Source organism: Schistocerca nitens, chromosome 4, assembly GCF_023898315.1.
Source record: "Schistocerca nitens isolate TAMUIC-IGC-003100 chromosome 4, iqSchNite1.1, whole genome shotgun sequence".
In the NCBI taxonomy this organism is placed as follows: domain Eukaryota; kingdom Metazoa; phylum Arthropoda; class Insecta; order Orthoptera; family Acrididae; genus Schistocerca; species Schistocerca nitens.
Genome location: NC_064617.1, coordinates 912401942 through 912427664, shown reverse-complemented (window position 1 = coordinate 912427664; position 25723 = coordinate 912401942). Strand labels below are relative to the sequence as shown.

Here is a 25723-nt window from a genome sequence, read left to right as displayed (position 1 = left end):
TACAACTCTACATCAAAAAATTCTGAAGCTGAATCATCACAGCAATGTAATACTTACACCAAACAAGTCCTTTGTAATTATGCCCAGTCGATCCCTGTAGTCTGTGAGAGATGCCAATTTTGGATTATTGTGTAAAACTGAACTAAATATGTCCAAAAAGAACTTCAGAGAATACTGATACAAGAAATGTATCTGGTTCAGGCTATCCATTGTGAAGTATATGTTGCTGCAAGCCTACAACAGAATGAGTCGATTCATTAGTAACAAAAAGGCTCAAAAATTACCTGTTAAGTATTCAGATATTAGCATTACCTGTGAAAGAGGCATATACTGCTGAGACACAGTCTCAATTTCACCTATAACTTTGTCTGTCTCCTCCACTTTTTTACTGATGTCAGCGGCTTCTTGTTTCAATGTTTCCAATGTTGTTATTACACTGTCATCATCCAGAATCTTTCCTTTAGCATCATTCAGAGCTTGAAGCAGAGATTTCTCCAACTGCCTCAATCTGAGGTGGAACTCACCTATTGCATGAAAGGTAATCATTTTCTAAAATCTCTATTTCATTATTGTAAATTGTATAAAAAATATTGCCAACATTTAGGCCTCTTCACAACACACACACACACACACACACACACACACACACACACACACACAGAGAGAGAGAGAGAGAGAGAGAGAGAGAGAGAGAGAGAGAGAGAGAGAGCACAACATACCCTGTAGTTTCAGCAAGTCAGACCTCTTTTCATCAATGTCTGGACGTTCTGCTTTTAGGACCTGATTCAAGCACTGGCTCTGAAGTGAACTTCGAGTGACTGTGAAATTCACAAAAGTCACCCTTGAGCATATGTCTGGTGGAAATTCAACAGTTGGATCTCTTGTCGACAGGAAAATAACAAAAGAAGGCGATAAATCAATGTCCTGATCACCAAGGGTAATCAAAACACGACCTCCAGTACGTCTTAATTCCCTGTTGAGGACAGGATTCAGGATTGGGTCATAATTCTCCACATCCTATAAATAAAAAAGAGAAAGAATTATAAATCTGTACATATTTACAAAATTTATTCTGCTAAAACTGTAGGTACCAACAGATGTAGGTACCAACAGATGTAGGTACCAACAGATGTAGGTACCAACAGATGTAGGTACCAACAGATGTAGGTACCAACAGATGTAGGTACCAACAGATGTAGGTACCAACAGATGTAGGTACCAACAGATGTAGGTACCAACAGATGTAGGTACCAACAGATGTAGGTACCAACAGATGTAGGTACCAACAGATGTAGGTACCAACAGATGTAGGTACCAACAGATGTAGGTACCAACAGAAACTTCGAGTAAAGTAAGATTGTGCCACATTTATTGTGTGTCTAAGTACTTGAAATGTCTTGTGGTCCTGCTCTCCACAAAAAGAAATTGGATACCATAATATGTTGCATTGTTTACACACTTTCAAATAGTTTATACTTTGTCAATTACCATTACAATAATACCCATACACTGTGCTAGATCTAGCAACAACTTGAATTATAGATAGAAGTTTTTCACAGTGGAAATTTATGGTAAATCACATAGTTGATAAATTATGTCTCAAACATTGTCGCACATTTCATATTACCTATGAAAAAATTACGTCAAATTTTGAATGTAAAATTATTCTAATCACCATAAATTACAGGAAGAAACAACTTTCAAAATCCCATTTATGAATAAATTACTCCAAGAAACACAATAGGTAGTATTTTAAAAAATTCTGTAACACTCGACAACAATGAAGTAATTGAAGGTGTATTCTTACCTGAACTAATAAGGGGTTTCCAAATCGCAAAGCGGACTCTAAATTCTTGCGGAAAGAGTCATCAAGGAAACTTGTCTTAGTGATTTTTTTATCCTGGAATTCATTCAGTATGAATTCTGTTGCTTGTCCAGATGGATCAATGATCAGAGGGTATCTATTGAAACGCTGAAAGATTAAATTAAAATGGTACTGTTATGCAGAAGTATGCCAGCAACTAACACACTATTTACATATTGAAAATGTACACAGTATCACAGTGGCGTAACAGAGCTCCCAGCACAATCAAAATAATGAAAAAATACTCGGCAACATCCATACTAAAATGAAACCTTAGGCTATATGAATACAGTGGAACTGCAATTTCACATTCTCAGATTTTACATTTTTCACAATTCTACACCATAAATTCATAGCCCCTGTGAAAAAACTGTAAGATCAATGTTAAAAAATCCCAAATTTTACGTTTCTTCCCAGTAATGTTTGCCTCAATCTTACTCAACATCTAACTTGGCTTTGTCTCATTTTCTTCCTATTGACATTTGATGTGACTAAATGAGTTATAAGTGGCACAAAAGACAAATGGTTCGCAACAGTAGTAACACCAGAGTTAAGGATATATTTTAGGCCATTATGGAGACAGGACATGTGTGAGAGGAAATATTAACGTAAGCCATGATTGATGCTGCCAACACAACTTGCAACATTTAGCTTCACCACACTATTATGATATAACTACTACTAGCTTGCAGCAGTAATGAAAAAACGAGACAGTCGATACGAAGTGTTCTGGACTGAGCCAATGTGTGAAGAAGGGGCCTAGCCACCACCTTTTCTTGTGCCACTTATAACTCAGTCTCGTCTTTTTGCATGTATTTCTGATGTATTGTATTCAGCAACAATATTAATCATCAATATATAATACTGAGTCTCAAAGAATATGCTGGGTCACAATCAAGGAAACATTGCCCTTTTTTGGCTAGTGAATTCTTATTGGCTGGTGACTTGTTAAGTCGCCCAATAGCAAGTGCAGCCACCACACCAAACTAATACACATAAAACAAGCTCACCTACTGGGTGTGAGGAGAGAGGAGTGGCCCTTCAATGGCTGGAGTGCAGGTAGGGGGGTGAAAAGACTTTGTGAAGTGCTAAAAATATACTTTTTGTGCAGGTGGTGTGCTATGACAGAGATGTCGCACAGAACTAGAACAAGGGCTTTGCAATAGCACATTTTGAAGATTTTCGTGTTCAAAAATGACACGATACTCTTGCAACAAATACATAGACAACTCAGATATATAGCTTGCACCACACACACACATAATACACACTGCAGATTGTAAAGATCGGCAACAGTGATAGAGGGCATGAAGCAAAACTGAAGCATCTAAGTTTTCTTTCAAATTTACATTTTATACATTGTACAGAAATTCACTGTACCGATTTCTAATAAGCTTCTAATGTCAACTGGGGAAGTAAACTCATTTTTTCACATCTCTGTTTCTCTCATAAAGCCTAAAATAACACTAACAGCTGTGAACAAATGAAATGGGGCTCATAAGGCAAGCATTAAACAATAACGGCAACAGTGACAAAATTTGTCACTAAGCAGATGTCTGCATTTATGCTTATGGTTTAACAACCTCGCTGCTGCGGTGTTTTGGGTTTAAATCAACATGTTTATCAATTTTTGCTTTTTTCTGGGAGAGCACAAAAGATGATCTTTCTAAAATGCGTGTTTTGAATGTATAATTTGTTATTGTAGCATGTCAGCAAATAGCTTGATTACCTTGTACCCAGATGCCAATTTCAATGTTTTGATGAGCTTTTACTTGCTGTTACGCATCTCTGATTTTTTAAAAAAGAACTGATGAAATCCATTACCACAAATTATCATATAAACATTGTATTGCACATTGCATTTCTTTCCCTTAGGCAGATTGTATACAAAGTATTGGAGAAGATTGCGATTTTTTATCATATATGCCATGTATGTGTGTTTTTGCTCATATTTTGGGGAGTTTTTAACATTTTCCTCAGTTCTCCATTTCCCTCAATATTGCATTTTTTAAGTCTGGACAGCACAAAAATGTAAAATACGGGGTTTCACTGTACCTGGTTTGCATTACGAAAATGAATAGAACACGAGTAGTGAGGAAAAAAATTAATGAAATTCTGAAAAATCCTTGCTGGGCTGTGGAGGTTGTGTGTATGTGTGATGGTGGTGCGAGAGGGTTGGGGGAGTGGGGGGGGGGGGGGTGTTTTAAGGATGTGTGTGGTTTGCAAAGTTTGTGAACAGTGATCATCAATGGTAGCAAATAGAACTCAAAAGCAAGAGCAATTTCAAGAGGCAGTTGTGACGAACCCAGTATGGTATTTCAAACGGTATCTTCAGAAACAGAAACTAAAGGAATGAAATTGAAAAAGGAATGGAAAGGATGAAGTGTGTAGCTGATATATTGTCTAAAGTCATCCCTGCCTGCTTTACAGTCTTGTGTCTCTGTCCTAGAAGGGTTAGGTTCTGTTTCCGGAATGAATATCATTCAGCAGCACATTGTGCACTGTTCTGAAGCATAGCACTTGAAACCAGACAATAGTCTAGTAGAACAGATGGGTCTGTAGTTTCTTTTAAAACAAAATTTTAATACAATTATGGCAGGGCTGACAAATGAAACTGAAGCATTCATACAAAAAAGTACAAAAATTAAAATGTAAATGAGGCATGGTGTGGGGGTTTGGACCAAGCAAGCTAAGGTATTCTTACTACATTATTAGTTTTATTACAGAACTCTTACATCTAGTTCGTTATATAATCCAAACAAAGTGATTTCTCAGCAGGTAATATGTTGTTAATGTGACAAAAAGGTAAGGATGGTTTATAGTAAAAATGACAACTGTTCTAATGAGAAAGAGATTCAAGCACTGCCCCTTACTTTACTTGTTCAATTTTTATTCACGAAAGGAAAACAATGTGTATGTGAGTGAAGTTTTCTATTAAAATCAATTCCCATGTGTAAATTTAAGTTTTTGAAGGGCATATATTACCTTAGCTGCACTTCATTTAATCAAATGAATTTCAGGGTTGGTCCATCCTCTCTCTCTCTCTCTCTCTCTCTCACACACACACACACACACACACACACACACACACACACACCATGAAGACACAAGAACATTTAATACTCTGAGAAGTGTGTGCAAAACTTCCATTTAACTATACATTCCACATCAACACATGCATCATGAATAAGATTTATGGGGCACTTGACTAACTAGTTAACTAGCAAATATGTAAACTCTTTGTGGCTCAAGAACACATTTTACCAAATTCAGAAAGAATTGTGGGGTTCATGGATGACAACAATAGGTGCAGCCACCACCACCACCACCACCACCACCACCACCACCACCACCACCAACAGCACCACCACCATCACAGATGGTAAATACTGCAAAATTCTTTAGCAATATGTATACTTCGATAGAGGAATTACAGGAAACACGACTTTAAAGAACAGTAAAATACTATTAAATTAGCAACAAGCAACCTTTCTGGACAGGACTACCAGGCTCTGCCACTTTGAACTACTTGATTCTTATTATTTGTGAGTGCACAGTATGTTGTGCATAATCTTACCAAACTGCTACAAAATGATGTACTTAATTCTCAAATTTGCCAATATTTAATTTGTGAACCACAGTGGGGCACAGCATGTATGTTCCAAAGCAAATCACAGGGGTACACTTTGAAGGAGGAATATTAGTGTTCACCATCCACTAATGACTAGTTATTTAGAGAGCACACTTGTTCTGAACAATGACAGAAGCACCTCCAAAACAGTCTCTCTTTGGAAATTGGGGAAACAACTGGGTGCACTAAGTAATATTTTATACACAATCCATTATTAAAAAAAAAACTCATTGTGCAAGAAAAGTTGTTAGAAGAATGAGCAATAGCAATTTATGAAATTTTACCTTAAGCATGATCGCATTCTCAGTACAGAGGTCATCTGAAGGCAACGCATTAGCCTGCCAACGAAGCCTCTCATCTGGATTTGATAGATACTCAGTCCGTGCGATGTCTGGCCGGAACTGCAAGCCTGCTTGCTGCAGGTGCTGACACCATGTCGCAAACAAGTTCTGGCGATACTGTACAACAAACATATCAGTTTTTAATTAAGGTTGCTAATAACTAGGTCCACCACAAAGTTACAAATCTTGGTATAAAAAATATTTACAATTTGTTCAGAACTAAATGAACATTATTGATAAACAATGTACTGGTGTAAATAAAGGAAACCTATTTTTTTTCACCCAAGGGAAACTGATTTACAAACCAAGTTGTTACAAAATCCAAACTTAGAAACTAGTTACACTACAAAATCCATCTCTAGAAAGTAATACAATTGTTTGAACAGCAAAATGGCCCACTGGGAAAATAAATCCTGCTAAAAAGGTATTGAGCAACTACAACATTTTTTTATAATTAATCTATTAAACAGTTGTTTGCACCATTTCAAGGTTAACATATCTCCAAATACTAGCTGGCTACTTGTATTCATTGTGGGCAGGTGTCATCACAAATGTTTTATGCTCTTCACTCTTATGAGAACTGGCTATCATGACAACTTAAGATATCCTTACAGCTCTGAATTATAATCCTCTTGTGAATCTGTGTGTTGTCCAAGATAAATATTGCCACAAGTGAGAACATCTGCATATTGCCAGTAATCGTGGACTGAAGTTTGTCTCTCGTGTTTGCTACATCAGTACATGTAAAAAGTCACTGTTGTGCTAAAAGTCACTCTAAACATTCTTCCTGAGGTAAGTGGACACAACACAATCCTGCTCACCTGATTAGCAGGGCATTTCATACAGGGTATCAAACATCACTTCCAAGTAAGGCTACCCCTGAATAATTCAGTTCTTTGGATGTTGTGCACCTATTTCTTTGAGCTCTTTCATACACACCTGGGCACTATTATTATGTTTACCACCCCACAGCACTTTACATACACTGGAACATTTATTACAGCTTACAGGCCAACCAAGGATACTAGTCTTCTCTATGTTCAGTATCACCTGTCTGCACAACTGAGATTCATTGAACAAATGTTGTGTGCTACTTGTTTTCATTGCCTTGAGTAATCCATTAATATACGTTTGTTCAATACATTACAACAAAACACCTATGGCATTCATCATTTCAGTACACAAAATTAGAGTCTAGATTGAAAAAGCTAACACAGGGTGTATATGTGGACAAGGAAAGAAAATTCCCGGAATTTTCCCTGATTTCCCGGTTAAAAATACACTTTCTCCCGGATGGAAATACGCTTTTTCCGTGTTAAGTGACAGTATACCCTTCCTCGGCACTGTAAAACTCATCAGTCCTATGGTTTTATAAGCGGGAGTAGAATTTCCCGGCACTGTAGAAAACGAAACTCAGAGAGGGGGAAAACACGTTTTGAAAGACCTTTGATGTGCAGCAACATGTACACTGCATATTTTCGCATTACGTAGGTATAAATTTGAATTCCAAGCAACACCGCATGTTACTTTCCGAAACATTGAAATCGAGATTGCGATACGCTTTTGTAAGACATTCATAGCTCCTGTCACGTGATCTCGCCAGCTGATGGCAGCATAGGACATGATGTAGTGAGCCAATAGCAAGATCACTCTTAAGTAGCACGAACACACAAATAAGAAAAGTTAATGGTTTAAATTAATATACACAGCATTCACATATAATACTGGTCTCTAAGATTAATAAAGCTGGAATAGAAGCTAAGCTTCCACATATAATGTTGATCTTTTTTGCGTGTGTTACACTTTAAGATACATCACACAAATGTGGCAGTAAAACGACGTAAATGTGTGATCTTTTGGGCTCGAAATTCTTCTAAATGGTCGTCCTCAAAGAGTTGATTTTTAAATGAGAGTCAAACACTTTGTGATTTAAGAAATTCATCGTACATTCTCGCACATAGTTCATCTTCCGTAAAAGGAAATCTGCTTTGAATGTAATGCTCTTCAAACCACCATTTGCAATATTTTCCCGCGATCTGTTAGAAATAGGTTCGTTTCAGCAGTTGCAAGAAAACGCCAAATAACAGGCGTCACCGCGCTTGCGCAGCTACGATGACGCAGGAAGCCCATATGTTCGTACGTGTAAAACATAAAAAAAATCTTACGTATGGCATAAAAGAAACAAGACATCAGATGATACTTCAAGAGCGTCGGAATTTCGAGAACCATACTAAAACACAAAATTCGGCTCAAAATGCACATTCGTATGTAAATTTTCTTGGAGTACCAGTACTGTATTATCTTATGTTTGGTTCTTTATTATGGCATAATGCCATACGTGCACTTGAAATGCAGTGAACAGTTGAAACTAGTCAATAGTGTGAAATTAAACACTTCATTTCAAATAAATTGACTGCCTCAGCAGAAAAGATTAACTTTAAGCCAAATCTCTTTACCAAATCGGCAAAAAAACTTCATTGTTCTGTCAGAAAGGTGGACATAAAATCTGAAACTAATAACATATTTTAGCCTTCCGTAATTACACGAACGTATTTTAATTCATTTGATAGCTCCTGGCCACAGAAATCCGTTTTATCATCATTTAACAAGAGCAATAAACGAACAGGAAAGAACAAAATCACTGAACGTAAACACAGGTCACGTGGACACTCCCCACCACAACTCAGACTGCTCTGTGCATCAGCCCCAGATTTACTATATTTCCGAACTGAGGCAATATTAAGTAGTGGCGCCCAGCCACACTTTTGCAACCAGAAGCAGCAGAAGGTGCTACTCATACGCGACTCAACTGCGCATGCTCAAGAGCCCGCCCGCGACAGCTCAAACGAATCCAATTTAAACAGTTGTCATGTCATGCTCATCGGAGGCAGTTTGTTGTTATAAAGCATTGCATAGTATTCCTAAAGCCTTTGACACACTTGGCTGTTGGCAGACGCTTGTATGAGCACTGTTTTGTTGTTGTATAGGGTGTATTTCCTTTGCAATTTAAGTTTTCTTTTCGTTTTCTTTTTTCTCTCGTTCATGTTTTGTTGCTGCAGTATTATTCTGCAGTAGCGGGATACAGTAATATCCTTTGTTAGAGTATTGGTTCTTACCAGTCAAAATCACAAAAATTTAAATGGAAACTAAAACAATGAAAAATTCTCGGAATTCTAAACAATTCCCGGGTTTTTCCCGGTTTTCTCCCGGATGAAAAAATTCCCGGGTTTTTCCCGGATCTCCCGGTTGTCCCGGGTCATATACACCCTGTAACAAAAATCCTTTTTGTTATATGCATTGACTTCTTTCCCTTAATTGTTAATGAACATCACACACATTTATGAAGTATCATATCATTTTCCAGAGTGCGAGAAACATTATTTGCAAAATAAATAAATATAGAAATTTTTTTTACATTGTTGCTCTTGTTAACCTAAGTTTCCGTATGTGAGGTTTGAAGAAAGGAAAATGTTAGATGAAGTCTCTAAACTGACAGGTAAAAGCAATAAAGGACAAGTGACAGGCACTAAAAGCTTGATAACCAGTTTTCATATTTAACAGTTGCATCCAATAATTTAATTTCTTAGAATTCTCTTCTGAGTGCATACACTATTGTTAGTTTCATCTAGGAATTTTACTTCACAAAGTTAAGAACTGGCCAGCCACTTTTGTCTCCTTTTAATTTTAAACAAATCTGGGATGAAGATCATCATCATCATCATCATCATCATCATCATCATCATGATAATGGTAGCATGTATGTGAGGAAGACCCATAGAAAGGGACTAAAAAGAAAGTGTATGTGGTAGAGAACAAAGCACTGAAAATAATGCTTATAGAAGGTAAAGAAAGATTTACAATTTAATGTTCCATCATTACAATTTAACGTTCCATCAACAGCACAGTCACTGGAGACAGAGTACGAGATCGAGTTACAAAATAATAGCAAAGGAAACTGGTCATGCCCTTTTCAAAGGAATGGTCCTGGCATTTGCCTGGAGTGATATGGGGATAATGGAAAACCTAAGTCTGGATGGCCAGATGAGGATTTGAACAATCATCCTCCCAAATGTGAATTCAGTATGGTAACCACTGCACCATCTCACTCAGTAATATACACAGAATGGATAGGGGATGTGGGATGAAAGATTTTTTTTTTTTGGGGGGGGGGGGGGAGAAATGTTCCACTCAGCACTCGAGAATCTTCTGTTCACTGTTTTGTTGGCCTTGTATTACTAATGAAAAAGACTGCTTTAATGAGACACTACTGCTTAATAATTGACTGTACCACAACGTAACACAGTAAGAGCAGCACACTGACTGCATCTGGAGGATGCAAGTAGATACAAGAAATTCTACTATGGTAATATGCTCAGTGTTACATCTGCCGAATAGTATGTAATTATGTACTATACTACATTCATAATTAAGAATTGAACTATCTATTATAAAAGTATTTTACAGGCAGTACTCACGTGCTGGTCAAAGTAGCCGGCGTATGCCAAAAATGCTGATGAAAGGAGAACATCTCCAATAATGGTAGACATTTGTGATCTGAAAGTTTCACTGGTAGCTTCCCAACGTTCTCTCTCAATTGCAAGTGATTTTAGCAAAGCAATTGATCGATCAACCTGTTGATAGTTACATTTGTCAAATTTACTCTCTATCAGCAAGATACTTCAAAGCACTACTTACTTTAATAAAATACACCACTGCGTGGTTAATATACTTTACAGTACAATGTCCAAAGAGGTTATCAGTATTGCACATTTCATTCAAGCTCTCATACTGAAATATTTAATTTATTTTTGAAACTAGAATCTTAGGTTCTAATTTAATTGGTTGCGTAAAAAATCACCTCACCAAGCTGCGACAGGAAACCCCCATGTGAAGGTCTCCAAATTTGCGAATTTCTGGAGCCAGTGGCTCCTCCTCCTGGCAACAGGCTTGAAGAGGAAGGAAGAGCGATTAAGGAAAACGATTGGTGAGGTTTAGGAGATGGGGAAAGTTCGGAGAAGTTGCCCAAGACCCCTGGTCAGGGGAGACACTGGACAGGATGACAGGAAAGAGTGTTTCATTCTCATCCTGTCTGGTAAGTCTCCCTTGGCCAAGGGTCCTGGGCGACTTTTCCAAACTCTCTTCCATTTCCTATGCCTCAACAGTCATTTTCTTTTACACCCTTCTTTCCTCTTCAACCCTTCGGCCAGAAAGAGTCATTAGCTCCCGAAGCTCGCCCATCACTCACCTTCAGGATACAAAATGTATAGCACCACTGGGTGCACATGTGAAGTAAAAGGGACACCTAGGGGCACACCTAGCTTTTGGAATCAATAGTTCCTTTGTCAGGGAGGACAGAAGGATATGTTGGGGAAAGTTAAAAAAAGGAAGGGCAGATCACTCAGACCCTGGGACAAGATACACACCCCCGTAGTGATCGAACGCACACAAGTGTGAGCGTGTGTGAGCGAATCGTCTTTTTTTTCTTTTCTTTTTTTACCTTTCCCCACCATAGCCCTCTCCCCTAAACTAAGGAACTATTACTTCCAAAAGCTATGTAGTGTGCTCCTTTTACTTTTATACATGAGCTCTACATTTCGCCTCTTGACAGTAATTATTGACTGGCAATTCAGTCTCATAATTCATTAATTTTCTCAATTGAATTTTCCTTTAATACAATATATCAACACAGGAAAATCCAGGATGAAATGTAACAATTTATGAAAAAGGACAGTTGCTACTCACAATATAGGGGAGACGCTGAGTCACAGATAGTCACAACAAAAAGACTGTCAGAAAATGAGCTTTTCGCCTGCACGCATGCACGCACACTGCTGCAGTCTCTGGCTGCTGAGGCCACATGGCAAGCAACTGCACACGATGGGAGATGAAACTGGATGGTTGGGTAAGGAGGGGGCTGGGGCAGGATAGCAAGGCATGGGTGGGGGTCAGTAAAGTGCTGCTAGTGGGAGCATACAGGGATGTGGTGAGAGGGGGTAGGATAGCTGGGTGCAATCAGGAGGTTAGACAGGGGGGGGGGGGGGGGGGGTAAAAAGACTGTGGATGCCTTGCTGGAATAGAGGACTGTGTAGTGCTGGAATGGGAACAGGGAAGGGTCTAGAGGGTAAGGATAAAGACTAACAAAGGTTGAGACCAGGAGGATTACGGGAACATATGCTATATTGCAGGAAGAGTTGCCACCTGCTCAGTTCAGAAAAGCTGGTGTTGGTGGGAAGGCTCCAGATGGCACAGGCTGTGAAGTAGTCACTGAATTGAAGAACATTCTGTTGGGCGGCATGCTCAGCAATGGGGTGGTCCAGCTGTTTCTTGGACACAGCTTGTCAGTGGTCATTCATGCAGACAGACAACTTGTTAGCTGTTATTCCCGCATAGAATGCAGCACAGTGGTTGCAGCTTAGTTTGTAGATCACACGACTAGTTTCATAGGTAGCCTTGCCTTTGATGGGATGGATGATGATTGTGATCAGACTGAAGGAGGGGGAGGTGGGAGGATGTATGGAACAGATTGTGTGTCTAGGACTATTACAAGGATATAAGCCATGAGGCAAGGGGTTGGGAGCAGGAGTTATGTAGGGATGGATGAGGACATTGTGTAGGTTCAGTGGGCGGCAGAATATCATTGTGGGAGGAGTGGGAAGGACATACCTTATTTCAGGGCATGACGAGAGGTAGTCAGAATCCTGATGGAGAATGTGATTCCATTGCTCCAGTCCTGGGTTGTACCAAGTCATGAGGGGAATGATCCTTTGTGGCCGAACGGTGAGACTTTGTGAGGTGGTGGGTGACTGGAGGGATAAGGCGTTGTTGTTGTTGTTGTTGTTGTTGTTGTTGTTGTTGTCTTCAGTCCTGAGACTGGTTTGATGCAGCTCTCCATGCTACTCTATCCTGTGCAAGCTTCTTCATCTCCCAGTACTTACTGCAACCTACGTCCTTCTGAATTTGTTTAGTGTATTCATCTCCTGGTCTCCCTCTACGATTTTTACCCTCCACGCTGCCCTCCAACACTAAATTTGTGATCCCTTGATGCCTCAGAACATGTCTTACCAACCGGCCCCTTCTTCTTGTCAAGTTGTGCCACAAACGTCTCTTCTCCACAATTCTATTCAATACCTCCTCATTAGTTATGTGATCTACCCATCTAATCTTCAGCATTCTTCTGTAGCACCACATTCCGAAAGCTTCTATTCTCTTCTTGTCCAAACTGTTTATCGTCCACGTTTCACTTCCATACAAATACTTTCAGAAATGACTTCCTCACACTTAAATCTATACTCTATGTTAACAAATTTTTCTTCTTCAGAAACGCTTTCCTTGCCATTGCCAGTCTACATTTTATATCCTCTCTACTTCGATCATCATCAGTTATTTTGCCCCCCAAATAGCAAAACTCATTTTCTACCTTAAGTGTCTCATTTCCTAATCTAATTCCCTCAGCATCACCCGACTTAATTCGACTACATTCCATTATCCTCGTTTTGCTTTTGTTGATGTTCATCTTATATCCTCCTTTCAAGACACTGTCCATTCCGTTCAACAGCTCTTCCAAGTCCTTTGCTGTCTCTGATAGAATTACAATGTCATCGGCGAACCTCAACGTTTTTATTTCTTCATGGACTTTAAAGCCTACTCCGAATTTTTCTTTTGTTTCCTTTACTGCTTGCTCAATATACAGATTGAATAACATCGGGGACAGGCTACAACCCTGTCTCCCTCCCTTCCCAACCACTGCTCCCCTTTCATTCCCCTCGACTCTTATAACTGCCATCTGGTTTATGTACAAATTGTAAATAGCCTTTCGCTCCCTGTATTTCCCCTGCCACCTTTAGAATTTGAAAGAGAGTATTCCAATCAACATTGTCAAAAGCTTTCTCTATGTCTACAAATGCTAGAAATGTAGGTTTGCCTTTCCTTAATCTTTCTTCTAAGATAAGTCGTAGGGTAAGTATTGCCTCACGTGTTCCAACATTTCTGCGGAATCCAAACTGATCCTCGCCAAGGTCGGCTTCTACCAGTTTTTCCATTCGTCTGTAAAGAATTCGCGTTAGTATTTTGCAGCTGTGACTTATTAAACTGATAGTTCGGTAATTTTCACATCTGTCAACACCTGCTTTCTTTGGGATTGGAATTATTATATTCTTCTTGAAGTCTGAGGGTATTTCACCTGTCTGATACATCTTGCTCACCAGATGGTAGAGTTTTGTCATGACTGGCTCTACCAAGGCTGTCAGTAGTTCCAATGGAATGTTGTCTACTCCCGGGGCCTTGTTTTGACTCAGGTCTTTCAGTGCTCTGTCAAACTCTTCGCGCAGTATCATATCTCTCATTTCATCTTCATCTACATCCTCTTCCATTTCCATAATATTGTCCTCAAGTACATCGCCCTTGTATAGACCCTCTATATACTCCTTCCACCTTTCTGCTTTCTCTTCTTTGCTTAGAACTGGGTTTCCATCTGAGCTCTTGATATTCATACAAGTGGCTCTCTTTTCTCCAAAGGTCTCTTTAATTTTCCTGTAGGCAGTTTCTATCTTACCCCTAGTGAGATAAGCCTCTACATCCTTACATTTGTCCTCTAGCCATCCCTGCTTAGCCATTTTGCACTTCCTGTAGATCTCATTTTTGAGACGTTTGTATTCCTTTTTGCCTGCTTCATTTACCACGTTTTTATATTTTCTCCTTTCATCAATTAAATTCAATATTTATTCTGTTACCCAAGGATTTCTACTAGCCCTCGTCTTTTTACCTACTTGATCCTCTGCTGCCTTCACTACGTCATCCCTCAGAGCTGCCCATCTTCTTCTACTGTATTTCTTTCCCCCATTCCTGTAAATTGTTCCCTTATGCTCTCCCTGAAACACTCTACAACCTCTGGTTTAGTCAGTTTATCCAGGTCCCATCTCCTTAAATTCCCACCTTTTTGCAGTTTCTTCAGTTTTAATCTACAGTTCATAACCAATAGATTGTGGTCAGAGTCCACATCTGCCCCTGGAAATGTCTTACAATTTAAAACCTGGTCCCTAAATCTCTGTCTTGCCATTATATAATCTACCTGATACCTTCTAGTATCTCCAGGATTCTTCCATGTATACAACCTTCTTAAGGCATGGGACACCTATTTCTGTACAAGGTTGGGAAGGATTACAGTCTGTGAAGGACTCAGCGAGATCCTCAATGTATTTTGAGAGGGACTGCTCATCACTACAGATGCAGTGGCCATGAGTGGCTAACCTGAATGAAAGGGTCTTCTTGGTATGGAATGGGTGGTGGCTGTCTAAGTGGAGGTATTCCTGGTGGTTGGTACGTTTTTAATGGAGGGGGATACTGATGTAGCCGTCTTTAAGTTGGAGGTCAACATTGAGAAAGGTGGCTTGTTGGGTTGAGTAGGACCAGGTGAAGTGAATGAGAGAGAAAGTGTTTAGGTCCTGGTGGATTGTGGGGATAAGGTGTCCTCACCCTTGAACTGGATAATGAAGATGTCATCAATGAATCTAAACCAGGTGGGGGAGGGGGGGGGGGAGATTCTGGATATTTAGGAAAGATTCTTCTAGATAGCCCATCAATACAATGGCATAGGATGGTGCCATGTGAGTCCCCATAGCCATACCCCAGATTTGTTTGTAGGTAATGCCTTCAAATTGTGGGTGAGGACATAGTTGATCCTGGTGACTAGGAAGGAGATTGTAAGTCTGGACTCCATCAGGCATTGGGAATGGTAGTGTTCAACAGCAGTAAGGCCATGAGAACTAGGGATGTTAGTGTAAAGGGAGGTGGTGGCATTAGTGGCAAGCAGGGCACCATGTGGTAAAGGAATGATGGATTCCAAACCAACTGCCGGTACAGGTGGGAACTCCCCCTGCAATATAGTCTACATTCCCATAACCCTCCTGGCTTCAACCTTTGTTAGTCTTTATCCTTGTCCTCTAACCCCTTCCCTGTTCCCATTCCAGCACAACACAGTCCTCTATTCCACCAAGGCACCCACAGTCTTTTTGCCTCTCTCCTTTTCCGCAACCCCCTTCCCCTCCCCCACCCTTCATCTAACCTCCCAACTGCACCTAGCTGTTCTACCCTCACTCCACCTCGTCCCTACATGCTTCCACAAGCAGCACTTTACCGTCCCCCACCAATGCCCTGCTATCCTGTCCCAGCCTCCTCCTTGCCCCCACCACCCAGCTGCATCTCCCATCATGTGCAGCAGCTTTCTGTGTGGCTTCATCAGCCAGAGACTGCAGTCATGTGTGCGCGAGTTGCGTTTGCACGAGAGTGTGCGCACATGTATGTTCTACCTCTAATGAAGGCCTCGTTAGCCAAAAGCCCATTTTCTGACAGTCTTTTTGTTGTGTCTTTCTGCAACTCAACATCTCCCCTATATGGTGAGTAACAACTATCCTTTTCATAATATTGTTACAATATATCACAACACTAATTAATAATACTGCAACAGTAATATATATGTTGTACTTCGAGATGGGTCGAACTTGTTCATTCCCATGAACTACTTCATTCATTTCACTCTTTGCCGTGAAGCGTTCAAATGAAGTAGTTCATTCATGAAGTACGGAAGCCTGGCAAAGTTTCCCAGTTCGCCGCTCAGCCACGGCTACACTCGCTTCGCCTCGCTCATACAATAAATCTTCGTAATACTTCATAATTTTACCAACAGATGGCCGAACTATACAGTAACGTGCACGCAACGTTTTACGCTCTTACAGCATCTGAGTTAAATAGAGCCTGGTCGAAGGGGACAAAGGAAAGAAACAGAGAAGCCCGTCACATATAAAGAAGGTATTACATTTAATCTTCTCGACATTTTCTCGTGAAGCGCCCAAAAAAGTCTATCTGCCAAATGAAACATTATTTGTTGTACTCATGGACTGAAAACTAGGGCTACCAACGAAATGCAGTCCAATTTTATGTTCCTTTTAAAATTTAATCCAAAATTGAATGAGTATGTTTACCACTGTCACAAAGTCTATATACCTACGTTAAGTAATTATTCAGAAGTTTTCCTGTAGATTTTATTTTTGTTGAGAATAATAACTCTCCAGATCCAAAACTTAAACTGTCACCTGTATTCATTGGTACGATTTCAGGTAAAATCCCTCTTTCAATGTCATTAACAATCCTTTCATTTTCATGTTGGCTGTGTGTGCTCACACAGCCAGCTTCTTCGTTTGTATCTTTAATATTCATTTGTCTGCAAGCGCTGCCAACGGTAGGCTACCCGTAGACGCGAAGTTTAACTGCACAAATAGTCACGGGTAACGATGTCAGCACTGCAGGAAGCAACTGACACTGCTTTCCTCTCGCCCCTCACCTCCCCAACCCTCGTAAACCTATCGTTCCCCACAAACACTGCGCGATTCGTCGACAGGCAGTAGAGGGAGGATTGAAATGAAGGGAGGAAGGGTGACGTAGCGCCGATGTAGTGGGAGAGGGAGAGGGGAAGAGAGTGAGTGAACTAGAAAAAGGTGTGGAGTGTGCTATCTGTGAAGAGTTTGAAGTACCGATTCACTGAAATTGAGTGGTTAGTTCACACTTCACTGGAGTGAAGCATTCATTTGAACGACTCATTCACGAGCTCCCATCACTAGTTGTACTAGTGTGAATTTTGTTGAAAACTATTCAATTGAAATAGTGTCTCATTTATCCCCTATGAGTACAAGTGGACATCTGAGGTGATTCACTATTTCCTTTGGTCTAATACCTACAAACAAACAAAATTCTGCAGCAAATACAGCAATTACACATACTCTGAAATGTTACCGTATTAACAAAACTGATTCTCTCTCTCAAATTTTGAAGTCTAAAGTTTGTCTATACTCGACACACTGGTGTTAGGACATTTAAACTGTAAGCAAGCATTCCATTACATCTTAAAAGTTACCTTGGCTTGCACATTCTCCAAGTCAGCTTTTATTGCCTGGGCCTGAGATATCAGCTGTGCATACTCCTCTTTATATGAAGCAATGCTCTGCTCTAACTGTGCTATCAGCTGGGTCACTTCATCTCCTTTCTTCTTGTTCTCATCTGCTTGTTTCTCCAGAGATGAAAGTTCTTCTCTCAATGGTTCAACTCTCTTCAGCATATCTGCATAATTAATCTGAAATACAAATAAAACTTAATTTTTCTGGTCTGCATTTTGATCAATTCTGCAGTAAATCAGCAAGCAAATTAGAGAATTTGCACTTCTTTTGTGAGTCATTTGTACACACCTGCGCAATGGCCCATTTAACCATAGGACCACATGCCATACTGGCACGATTAACTTTTTCAAAATTGTAATCAGGATTGCTCAAGTATTTTGCTTTCATCTTCTCCCTTACATCATCACTGGGAACATGTAATTTATTATTAATATGTACAGAACTTAAGTAACAAGTTGTTATTTTATACTATTACTAATATCAGCTTTTAACCAAAGGAACTTTCACTGTATGTAATCGCATACTAATTTTGGAGATAACAAGTAGGAATTTATACTAGCATCACATTTATCACGAATACACTCCAATCACACACACACACACACACACACACACACACACACAAACACAAACACACAAACACAAACACACACAAACACACACGCGCGCGAATAAAAATAACCCACATATTTCTCATTAATATCTTCATCCCAATCTAAATTTCAATAAAAATTAAACAGGGTTCATGTTTTTAATCTGCAATTTTCACGTTTCACAGTACGAGGCAACATGAGTGGAATGAAATTTCATTTGCTATAAATGCACAGAAAAAATGTGTGTTTCAGAAGCAAGAATTATCCGCAAAGCTTTCCCGATTAACTCTCTACTCTCTGGCATAGTTATGTACCGAATTTCATACTTTTGAAATTTTTAAGATTTCTTTGAAGGTGTTAAGCATTTTATTTGGTGGGGAAATAGTGTATATGTGAAATTTCCCAGTGCTGCCATCTATACAACCAGAACTTGAAAGATTCATTTAATTATTCAGGTTTGAAAAATTAATATTTAGCAGTCATATTTTGGGGATGTATAGGAGTTTATCTGAAGGATCAATTTTCCTCCTACTTATTAGTGTAATATTTTCACTCAATTAAAAAGCAATTAGACTTGATACTCAAAAACTTCATATTAAATAAATTTTGAAACTCTGCAATTTATATTCAATATTGGCATAACAGCAATGTTCCGTCTTTAGCAAAACTGTCTGTGGATCAGTGTTAACTAACTTTAATAGTTTTCTGTTTCAGTAAACATTTCTACCAGTTCCACCAAAATTCTCAACCATTTAACTTCATTACATAGGAGTACACTTGCATCAACAAAGCACTTTCTGAATAAAAGATGTCCGGGTCAAACATGTAATAACGAAAAATGCAATAACTTTAGTAGTAATTGATCAACAAAATAATAAGTTTTTGAAAAATTTAATTAACTGGACAGACCAAAAAAAAATCTACTTACCAAGCAATGGCTTGAGAACACACAAATAAAAACTATTACAGTTTGCTAGCTGTCAGACCCAGTGGCTCCTCCTCCTGACAGAAGGGTTGAGGGGGAGGAAGAGGGGTGAAGGAAAAGAACTGGTGAGGCTTAGGAAGAGTGGTTGCATTCTGAAATGTCACTCAGAACCCTGGGTCAGGGGAGACTCACAGGGTGGGGTGAGAAGGGAAGACTCTCCCTTTTATCCCATCCAACAAGTTACCCCTGATCTGGGTTCCTGGGCCACTTTCCTAAACTCCTTTCCTTCTCATCCTGACCGGTAAGCCTCCCCCGACCTGGAGTTCTAGGCGATTTTTAAGAATTCTATTCTTTTTCCTAAATCTCACCTGTCCCTTTCCCACAACCCTTCAGTCATTGGCTCCGACAGCTAGCAAACTGTAATTGCTTTTATTTGCGTATTCTCCTGCCGCCACTTGGAAAGCACAATTTTTTGTTTATTTATTGAGTAGTAATTGAGATATTCATTGATGGTAAGTTTCTATAAGTATGGTAACTCAAAATGTTCTTTTTACACAGCTAACACACCTCAATAGAGCACCATTTGTGCACAACAAACATATAATCTGTATTCCACTTCTCTCCAAGTGAGTTACAGCACCGCAGCTGTAGCCTTCGCAACACCCGCATCAATGCAATGGTGGAGTTCTGGTACATCATGAAGGGTCATTCCATGTCAAGTCACCCAGGCCTTGACACCAACCATGTCAGATTTTGATGAAACTTGGTACAATTACTTCTTTTATCATCCTGAAAGCACTTGTAAACATTTTTTGCTCTATCTCTTATAGTTTTTTTTTATAAATTTTTAAAGTTTTTAGATTTGGCGTTGTTTCAGCAGTCGGAAACTGTAACTTAAACGTGTCCTCACAACTAAAAAAATTTGTATATTAAAGAATACTCAAGATATCAGTATGAAATTTTGGAATAAGTTTGTGTATTATATCTAAATGTTAAAAAAAATTACCATAAAGATATATTAAATTCTTCCAAATGAAAAAAATTTTCAAGTTTTTTTTATTTATTTTTAGCTAACGGATGTTTAGTTTTACAAAAACTGCAATATCTAGAGTCTCAGACCTGATAGAAAGCTCAAATTTGTTTTAAAATACTCTTAATTGTATAGGCTATTAGATAAAAGAAAAATTATGTTGGCTTTTTAACCTGCTTAATAGTTATCTAATTTTTAAAATAATATTAATTATATTTTAAAAATAAAAAATACCAAGTGACTTAGACACCGAAAATAAGTTTTTGTCTTCTTGGAGTAACAATGTACACTTGGATTTTGTATTGTTACTCCTGTGTTTTGAAGTAAAAAATTATTACAGTGTTAAATAGTGCTTGGATAGTATTTTATTAAGTTTATTCGAACTCTCATTAAGTAATGTTACTTAGTTTACAGAGATTCTTTTCCAATATCCTATAAAAGTAACCACAACAGTAATCAGACCAAAAGTGAAATCAGTATGTCAGATATTCAAACCTGTAGTGTAGGGTTATTTAAAAAATCTGACTGTTTCCAAACAACCTACACACCTTCAAAAAAGTTACAACCGGTATCAGAATTGAGTGAGGAAGAAAAAGATTTGATCCACTTACGATCTGGAATTAATCTGTGTGAATTTAAGAATTTATGTTCACACCACAGCTACTACTTTTTAAATGTTTTTGAAAAGTATCAAACAACATGTGTAGACGCACTAAAAAAACACAAAAAGCCCATCAAAAACTCATTGAGAAGTGAAGGCTTGGATCTTTCTAAACAATTACTGACAAAAAATATTAGCATAAAACCTGGACAAAAGCTTTGCTCAACATGCCGTAACTTTTGTGAGGAAAAATTAAGAGTTGAAGTCAATGAAAGTGAAACAGATGATGAAGTCATGGTTGAATTAGAATCATTGGAATCCAGAAATGAATCCCTTGTACAAACAAACATTGCTCTTGATTATTTAGGTTTAACACCGATAAAGCTTCATGGCTTGTCAGAACAAAGTAAAGGATCTTATTTTAAAAGGAAGGTTAGCAGTATTGAAAAGACTGCCAAAAATGCGGTTTCAAAAGCATTAAAATATGATGCACCAAGTTCTGATGATGACAAAGAAGATAAAAGTGTGGTTGAGAAAGCAAAGGATTTTGATGTAATGATTTCTCTTATGAAAGAGAAGATTTCATCTGTTGGGAGGTCTAGAAAAATCCAGATTCTGACCTTGGCTCCAGATTCTTGGACTCGAAATAAAGTGATGAAAGAATTTAATGTGAGTGAGTACATGGTGCGACAAGCTAGAAAGCTAAAATCTGAAAAGGGTATTTTGGAAACTCCTGGTCCAAAAAAAGGTAAAACTCTTTCTGAAAATACAGTAAGACTTGTAACAGATTTTTATGAAAAGGATGAAAGTTCCAGAGTGCTACCTGGAACAAAAGACAAAGTAAGTGTTCAAAAAAATGTGTACATGCAAAAAAGACTCATTTTGTGTAACTTGAGAGAACTCTATTATTCTTTCAAATGGGAGAATCCCGAGGTAGAAGTAGGATTTTCAAAATTTTGTTTCTTGAGACCTAAATGGTGTATCCTTGCTGGTGCTGCAGGCACACACACTGTATGTGTATGCAGTATCCACCAGAATGTTAAACTATTACTGGATGCTGTGAAAATTGAAGAATCTTATAAAGACCTAATTAAGATGCTTGTGTGCAACACGGAAAACCAAAACTGCATGCTACATCATTGCGACAGCTGTCCTGCAAATACTGCACTAACTGAGTACTTAACTGAAAAACTAAGTGAAGATTATGATTTAGAAGAAGAAATTGTAATCAGTCAGTGGGTTAACACAGACAGGGCAGAAATGATCAGTCTATCAGTGTTGAAGACTACATTTCTTTATTGGTTAGGTCATTGGAAAAGCTCACCCCGCACTCGTTTATAGCAAAATCCCAATCAGCAGCCTTTAAAAGATTGAAAGAAGACCCACCACCCAAAACAGCAATTATTGTCATGGATTTCAGTGAAAATTATTCCTTTGTTATACAAAATGAGATCCAAAGTTACCACTGGAATAGAGGTGGTTGTACTCTACACCCAGTTGGAGTTTTTCTAAGAAATGAGGAAAACAATGTTTTTGTTTCCAACCACTGTTTTATTAGTGACGACCAAGAACATGACACTGGTTTTGTTAACTTTGTACAAAAAGAAATTACAAAGTGGCTGTCATTACATCATACTGACATTGACTCAGTTCACTACTTCACAGATGGTTGTGCTGGGCAGTACAAAAATAGAAACAGTTTTAAAAATTTGACTGAACACTTGAGAGACTTTAATTTGAAGGCCCAACACTCTTTTTTTGCAACAAGTCATGGGAAGTCAATTTGTGATGGCCTAGGAGGAACTATTAAAAGAATTTTAAGGAAAGCCAGTCTACAGCTTTCAGACGAAGAACAAATTATGACAGCAATCTATGTGTACAAGTTTTGTGAAAAAAATATTGAAAACACTCATTTTCACTTTATTGACAAAAAAGAAGCTGATTTGCTACGGTTAAAACTAGAAAAACGTTTTTCAGCAACCCGAACCATTCCTGGAACTAGAAGTTTTCATAACTTCAAACCACTTCCAACAAACAACCTTGAAATTAGAAGGACTACAGATAGTGTAAAACTCTCCTTAGTCTTTTCTTTCCATTCTTCTTCTGATTGGGTTCGTGTTGAACCATCCGTAAATAGCTATGTGGCTGCAAATTATGATGGTAACTGGTACTTTGGACTGGTAAAAACAATATTCAATGATGAAGAAGATGCAGAAATTCTATTTCTACATCCTTCAGGACCAGCTGCATCATTTTATTGGCCTGAAAGAGAAGATTCCTGCATAGTGCCTTTGGAGCACATAGTCAGTGTAGTAGACGCACCTCAATCAAGCGGCACTGGGAGAATGTATTACTTCAAAAAAGACTGTATCAAAAGAACTGAAAGCTCTTGGATGAAGTGGAAAAACAGTTTGAATCAGCATTAATGTTTATTAAAAAGACAAAATTACTCAAAAAATTCAATGCTTTGAGCAATCAGTTGGGTTATACATAAGTGTCGTAAGTAAACTATCTTCGTACATAATTCTAATGTAATCTACTATAATTAATAAACATGTTAAAAAGTCATCATTATTTTTGTTTTATCAAGTAGCCTATATGTTTAAGAGTAAATTAAAACAAATTTGAGCATTCTATCAGGTCTGAGACTCTAGATATAGTAATTCTTATAAAACAAAACATCCGTTAAAAAAAAAGAAAAAAATACATATATATATTTTTTTTCATAGAAAATATTAATATATTTTAATAGCATCATTTTTATCTTCAAATACGTATAATAAATAAACTTGCTGCAAAAATTCATGATGTTATCTAAAAGAGTTTTTAAGATAAGCAAATTTAAAGTTTTGAATACAAATTAAATTGACCATTTCCGAAGGTTCAGAAAACGCAAAACATAAAAACTTTAAAAATTTATAAAAAAACTGTAAGAGATACAGCAAAAAAAAAAATGCAGGTGTTGTCAGGATGGTATTAGAACCATTTGAGCCAAATTTCATGAAAATCTAAGGAGGTGGGTGTAAAATTTATTTTTTATTGGGTGATTTGATATGGAATGACCAACTGGTGTTTCGTACACTTTATTCTTGATAATTTCAAAAGAAAAGAACATCAAAAAGCATAATGTCTGGGCTTCTTGGAGGCCAAGCAATCTATGAACTACCTCTCTCAATCCAGCAATCTGGGAACTTGGGAACTCCTGATCCAAGAAATACCCCACAATGTTTGCAAATTGACATGGCATGCAGTCCATACTCGTGCAAAAAAAGTTGTACCAGTGCAACGGACTTTACCTCCACAAGAGAAAGCAGACAGAACACCTTCAGCTCTGGAGTCCACATGTCTACAGATGGGCATTTACGTGGACAAAGAAGTTACACCAATGTGCACCCAGTACCAACTGCCACAAGTAAACACACAACACATTTTGAGTTACTATATTTTTAGAAGCAAACCGTCAATAAATATCTCAGTTATATCTGAAGTTATTACATATGGGGAAACTGTATTTGTTTTCTATTCACACTGTTAATATATCCTCATAAAAAAAAACTTTGGGAATGATCTGTAAATATATTAATCACGATTAACTGCTTTCCTATTTAGTAACGATTTTGTGTATCTGTGACAAGGGTACATTGTGCCAGATACAGACAGAAGAAATGAAAAATGTTGTGTGTACAGAGTCTATCCGAAACTGAAAAAGAGAATTTATTCTCATTTTGAAATTATTATTTGAAAATGAACTACTTACTGTACGTATTTTGAGCATGAGTTAATACTGAAAGGCCAATGTACAACCAGAAATGAAAATCCACCAGAAATGAAAATCATGATGGAAACAAAAGTTACTGTATGCTGAATGTTTCCTTTGTGTATCTTTTATAAATCACACCATTAATAACTGTTTATTACTAAAATATTTACTTTTGTTACAAAACATTGCTACTTTTAATCTGTAAGTATCTTGTCATATTTGATGGTTTTCTTTTATTTGCTCTCAAGAGTACTTTTTCTAAAATGTGCAGGGTGGTGATTGTAACTAAACTTTCACTGCTTCATCTCGTGTAGAGAGAAAACTATTTACCATATGGATACCCAACTTTATAGGAATGATGTACAGACAGTGCACTGCAGGATTTCTGTTGTTAGTAGTGTTAGTGTCATGACTTGTCATTAGGCACCAGTACTTTTATGGAGATGTAGGGCCGAAAGAAAATTGTCAGTGTGCATTATAGTTGCAGTCAGTCAACAAGGGCCTGAACAAGATGAATAGGACTTTACATGTAAAGCTGTTTTATCAAAACAACAGCAATTTTACTGCTGCTCTTAATGAGTACCGATGCATTAAAGGAATCTGAGAGATCCTCTTTCCCCACCAGTGTTGAAGAATGTGATTCAGAAGTTCAAATTAACTGGTGATTTGGGAATTGCTCTTGGGAGAGGCTGACAGCCAATTGTGCCACAAATTGTTGAAGTTACTGTTACCAAGGCTGAAATGCTGGATGCAATGTGCGATATTCAAGCACTGCGTGAGCTATGTCATGACAGCTGAACATTCCATGGCCCACCATTCGAAAAGTGCTGCAAACAACTGTGAAATAGAATCACTAATGTGGTTCCACATTATCATGGATGCAGATGGTTATCACACTGAGCAATGTTTGTAACTCTAAACATAAACATGGTAGGCAATTAACAAGTGTTACAGTCTCTTATGGAAATTAAAGTGTGCTTCTTGTGACAGTTTCATCATCATTTCTCTTCCATAAATTCTTACAAATATTTCA

General features: G+C 38.1%; 1 protein-coding gene across 3 annotated transcripts in view; it reads right to left on the bottom strand.

Annotated features, from left to right (window-relative positions):
* Nucleotides 1-25723, bottom strand: part of LOC126253491 (dynein heavy chain, cytoplasmic) — a 237472-nt gene that overhangs the window by 38933 nt on the left and 172816 nt on the right. For all 3 annotated transcript variants that reach the window (XM_049954865.1, XM_049954866.1, XM_049954867.1), the window contains 8 exons: nucleotides 18070-18187; nucleotides 17742-17957; nucleotides 10312-10467; nucleotides 5780-5953; nucleotides 1808-1972; nucleotides 720-1017; nucleotides 313-524; nucleotides 58-234 (listed from right to left, as the gene is read on the bottom strand). In XM_049954865.1, the coding sequence (XP_049810822.1) occupies nucleotides 58-234; nucleotides 313-524; nucleotides 720-1017; nucleotides 1808-1972; nucleotides 5780-5953; nucleotides 10312-10467; nucleotides 17742-17957; nucleotides 18070-18187 (1516 nt within the window). The remainder of the gene's footprint in view (nucleotides 1-57; nucleotides 235-312; nucleotides 525-719; nucleotides 1018-1807; nucleotides 1973-5779; nucleotides 5954-10311; nucleotides 10468-17741; nucleotides 17958-18069; nucleotides 18188-25723) is intronic.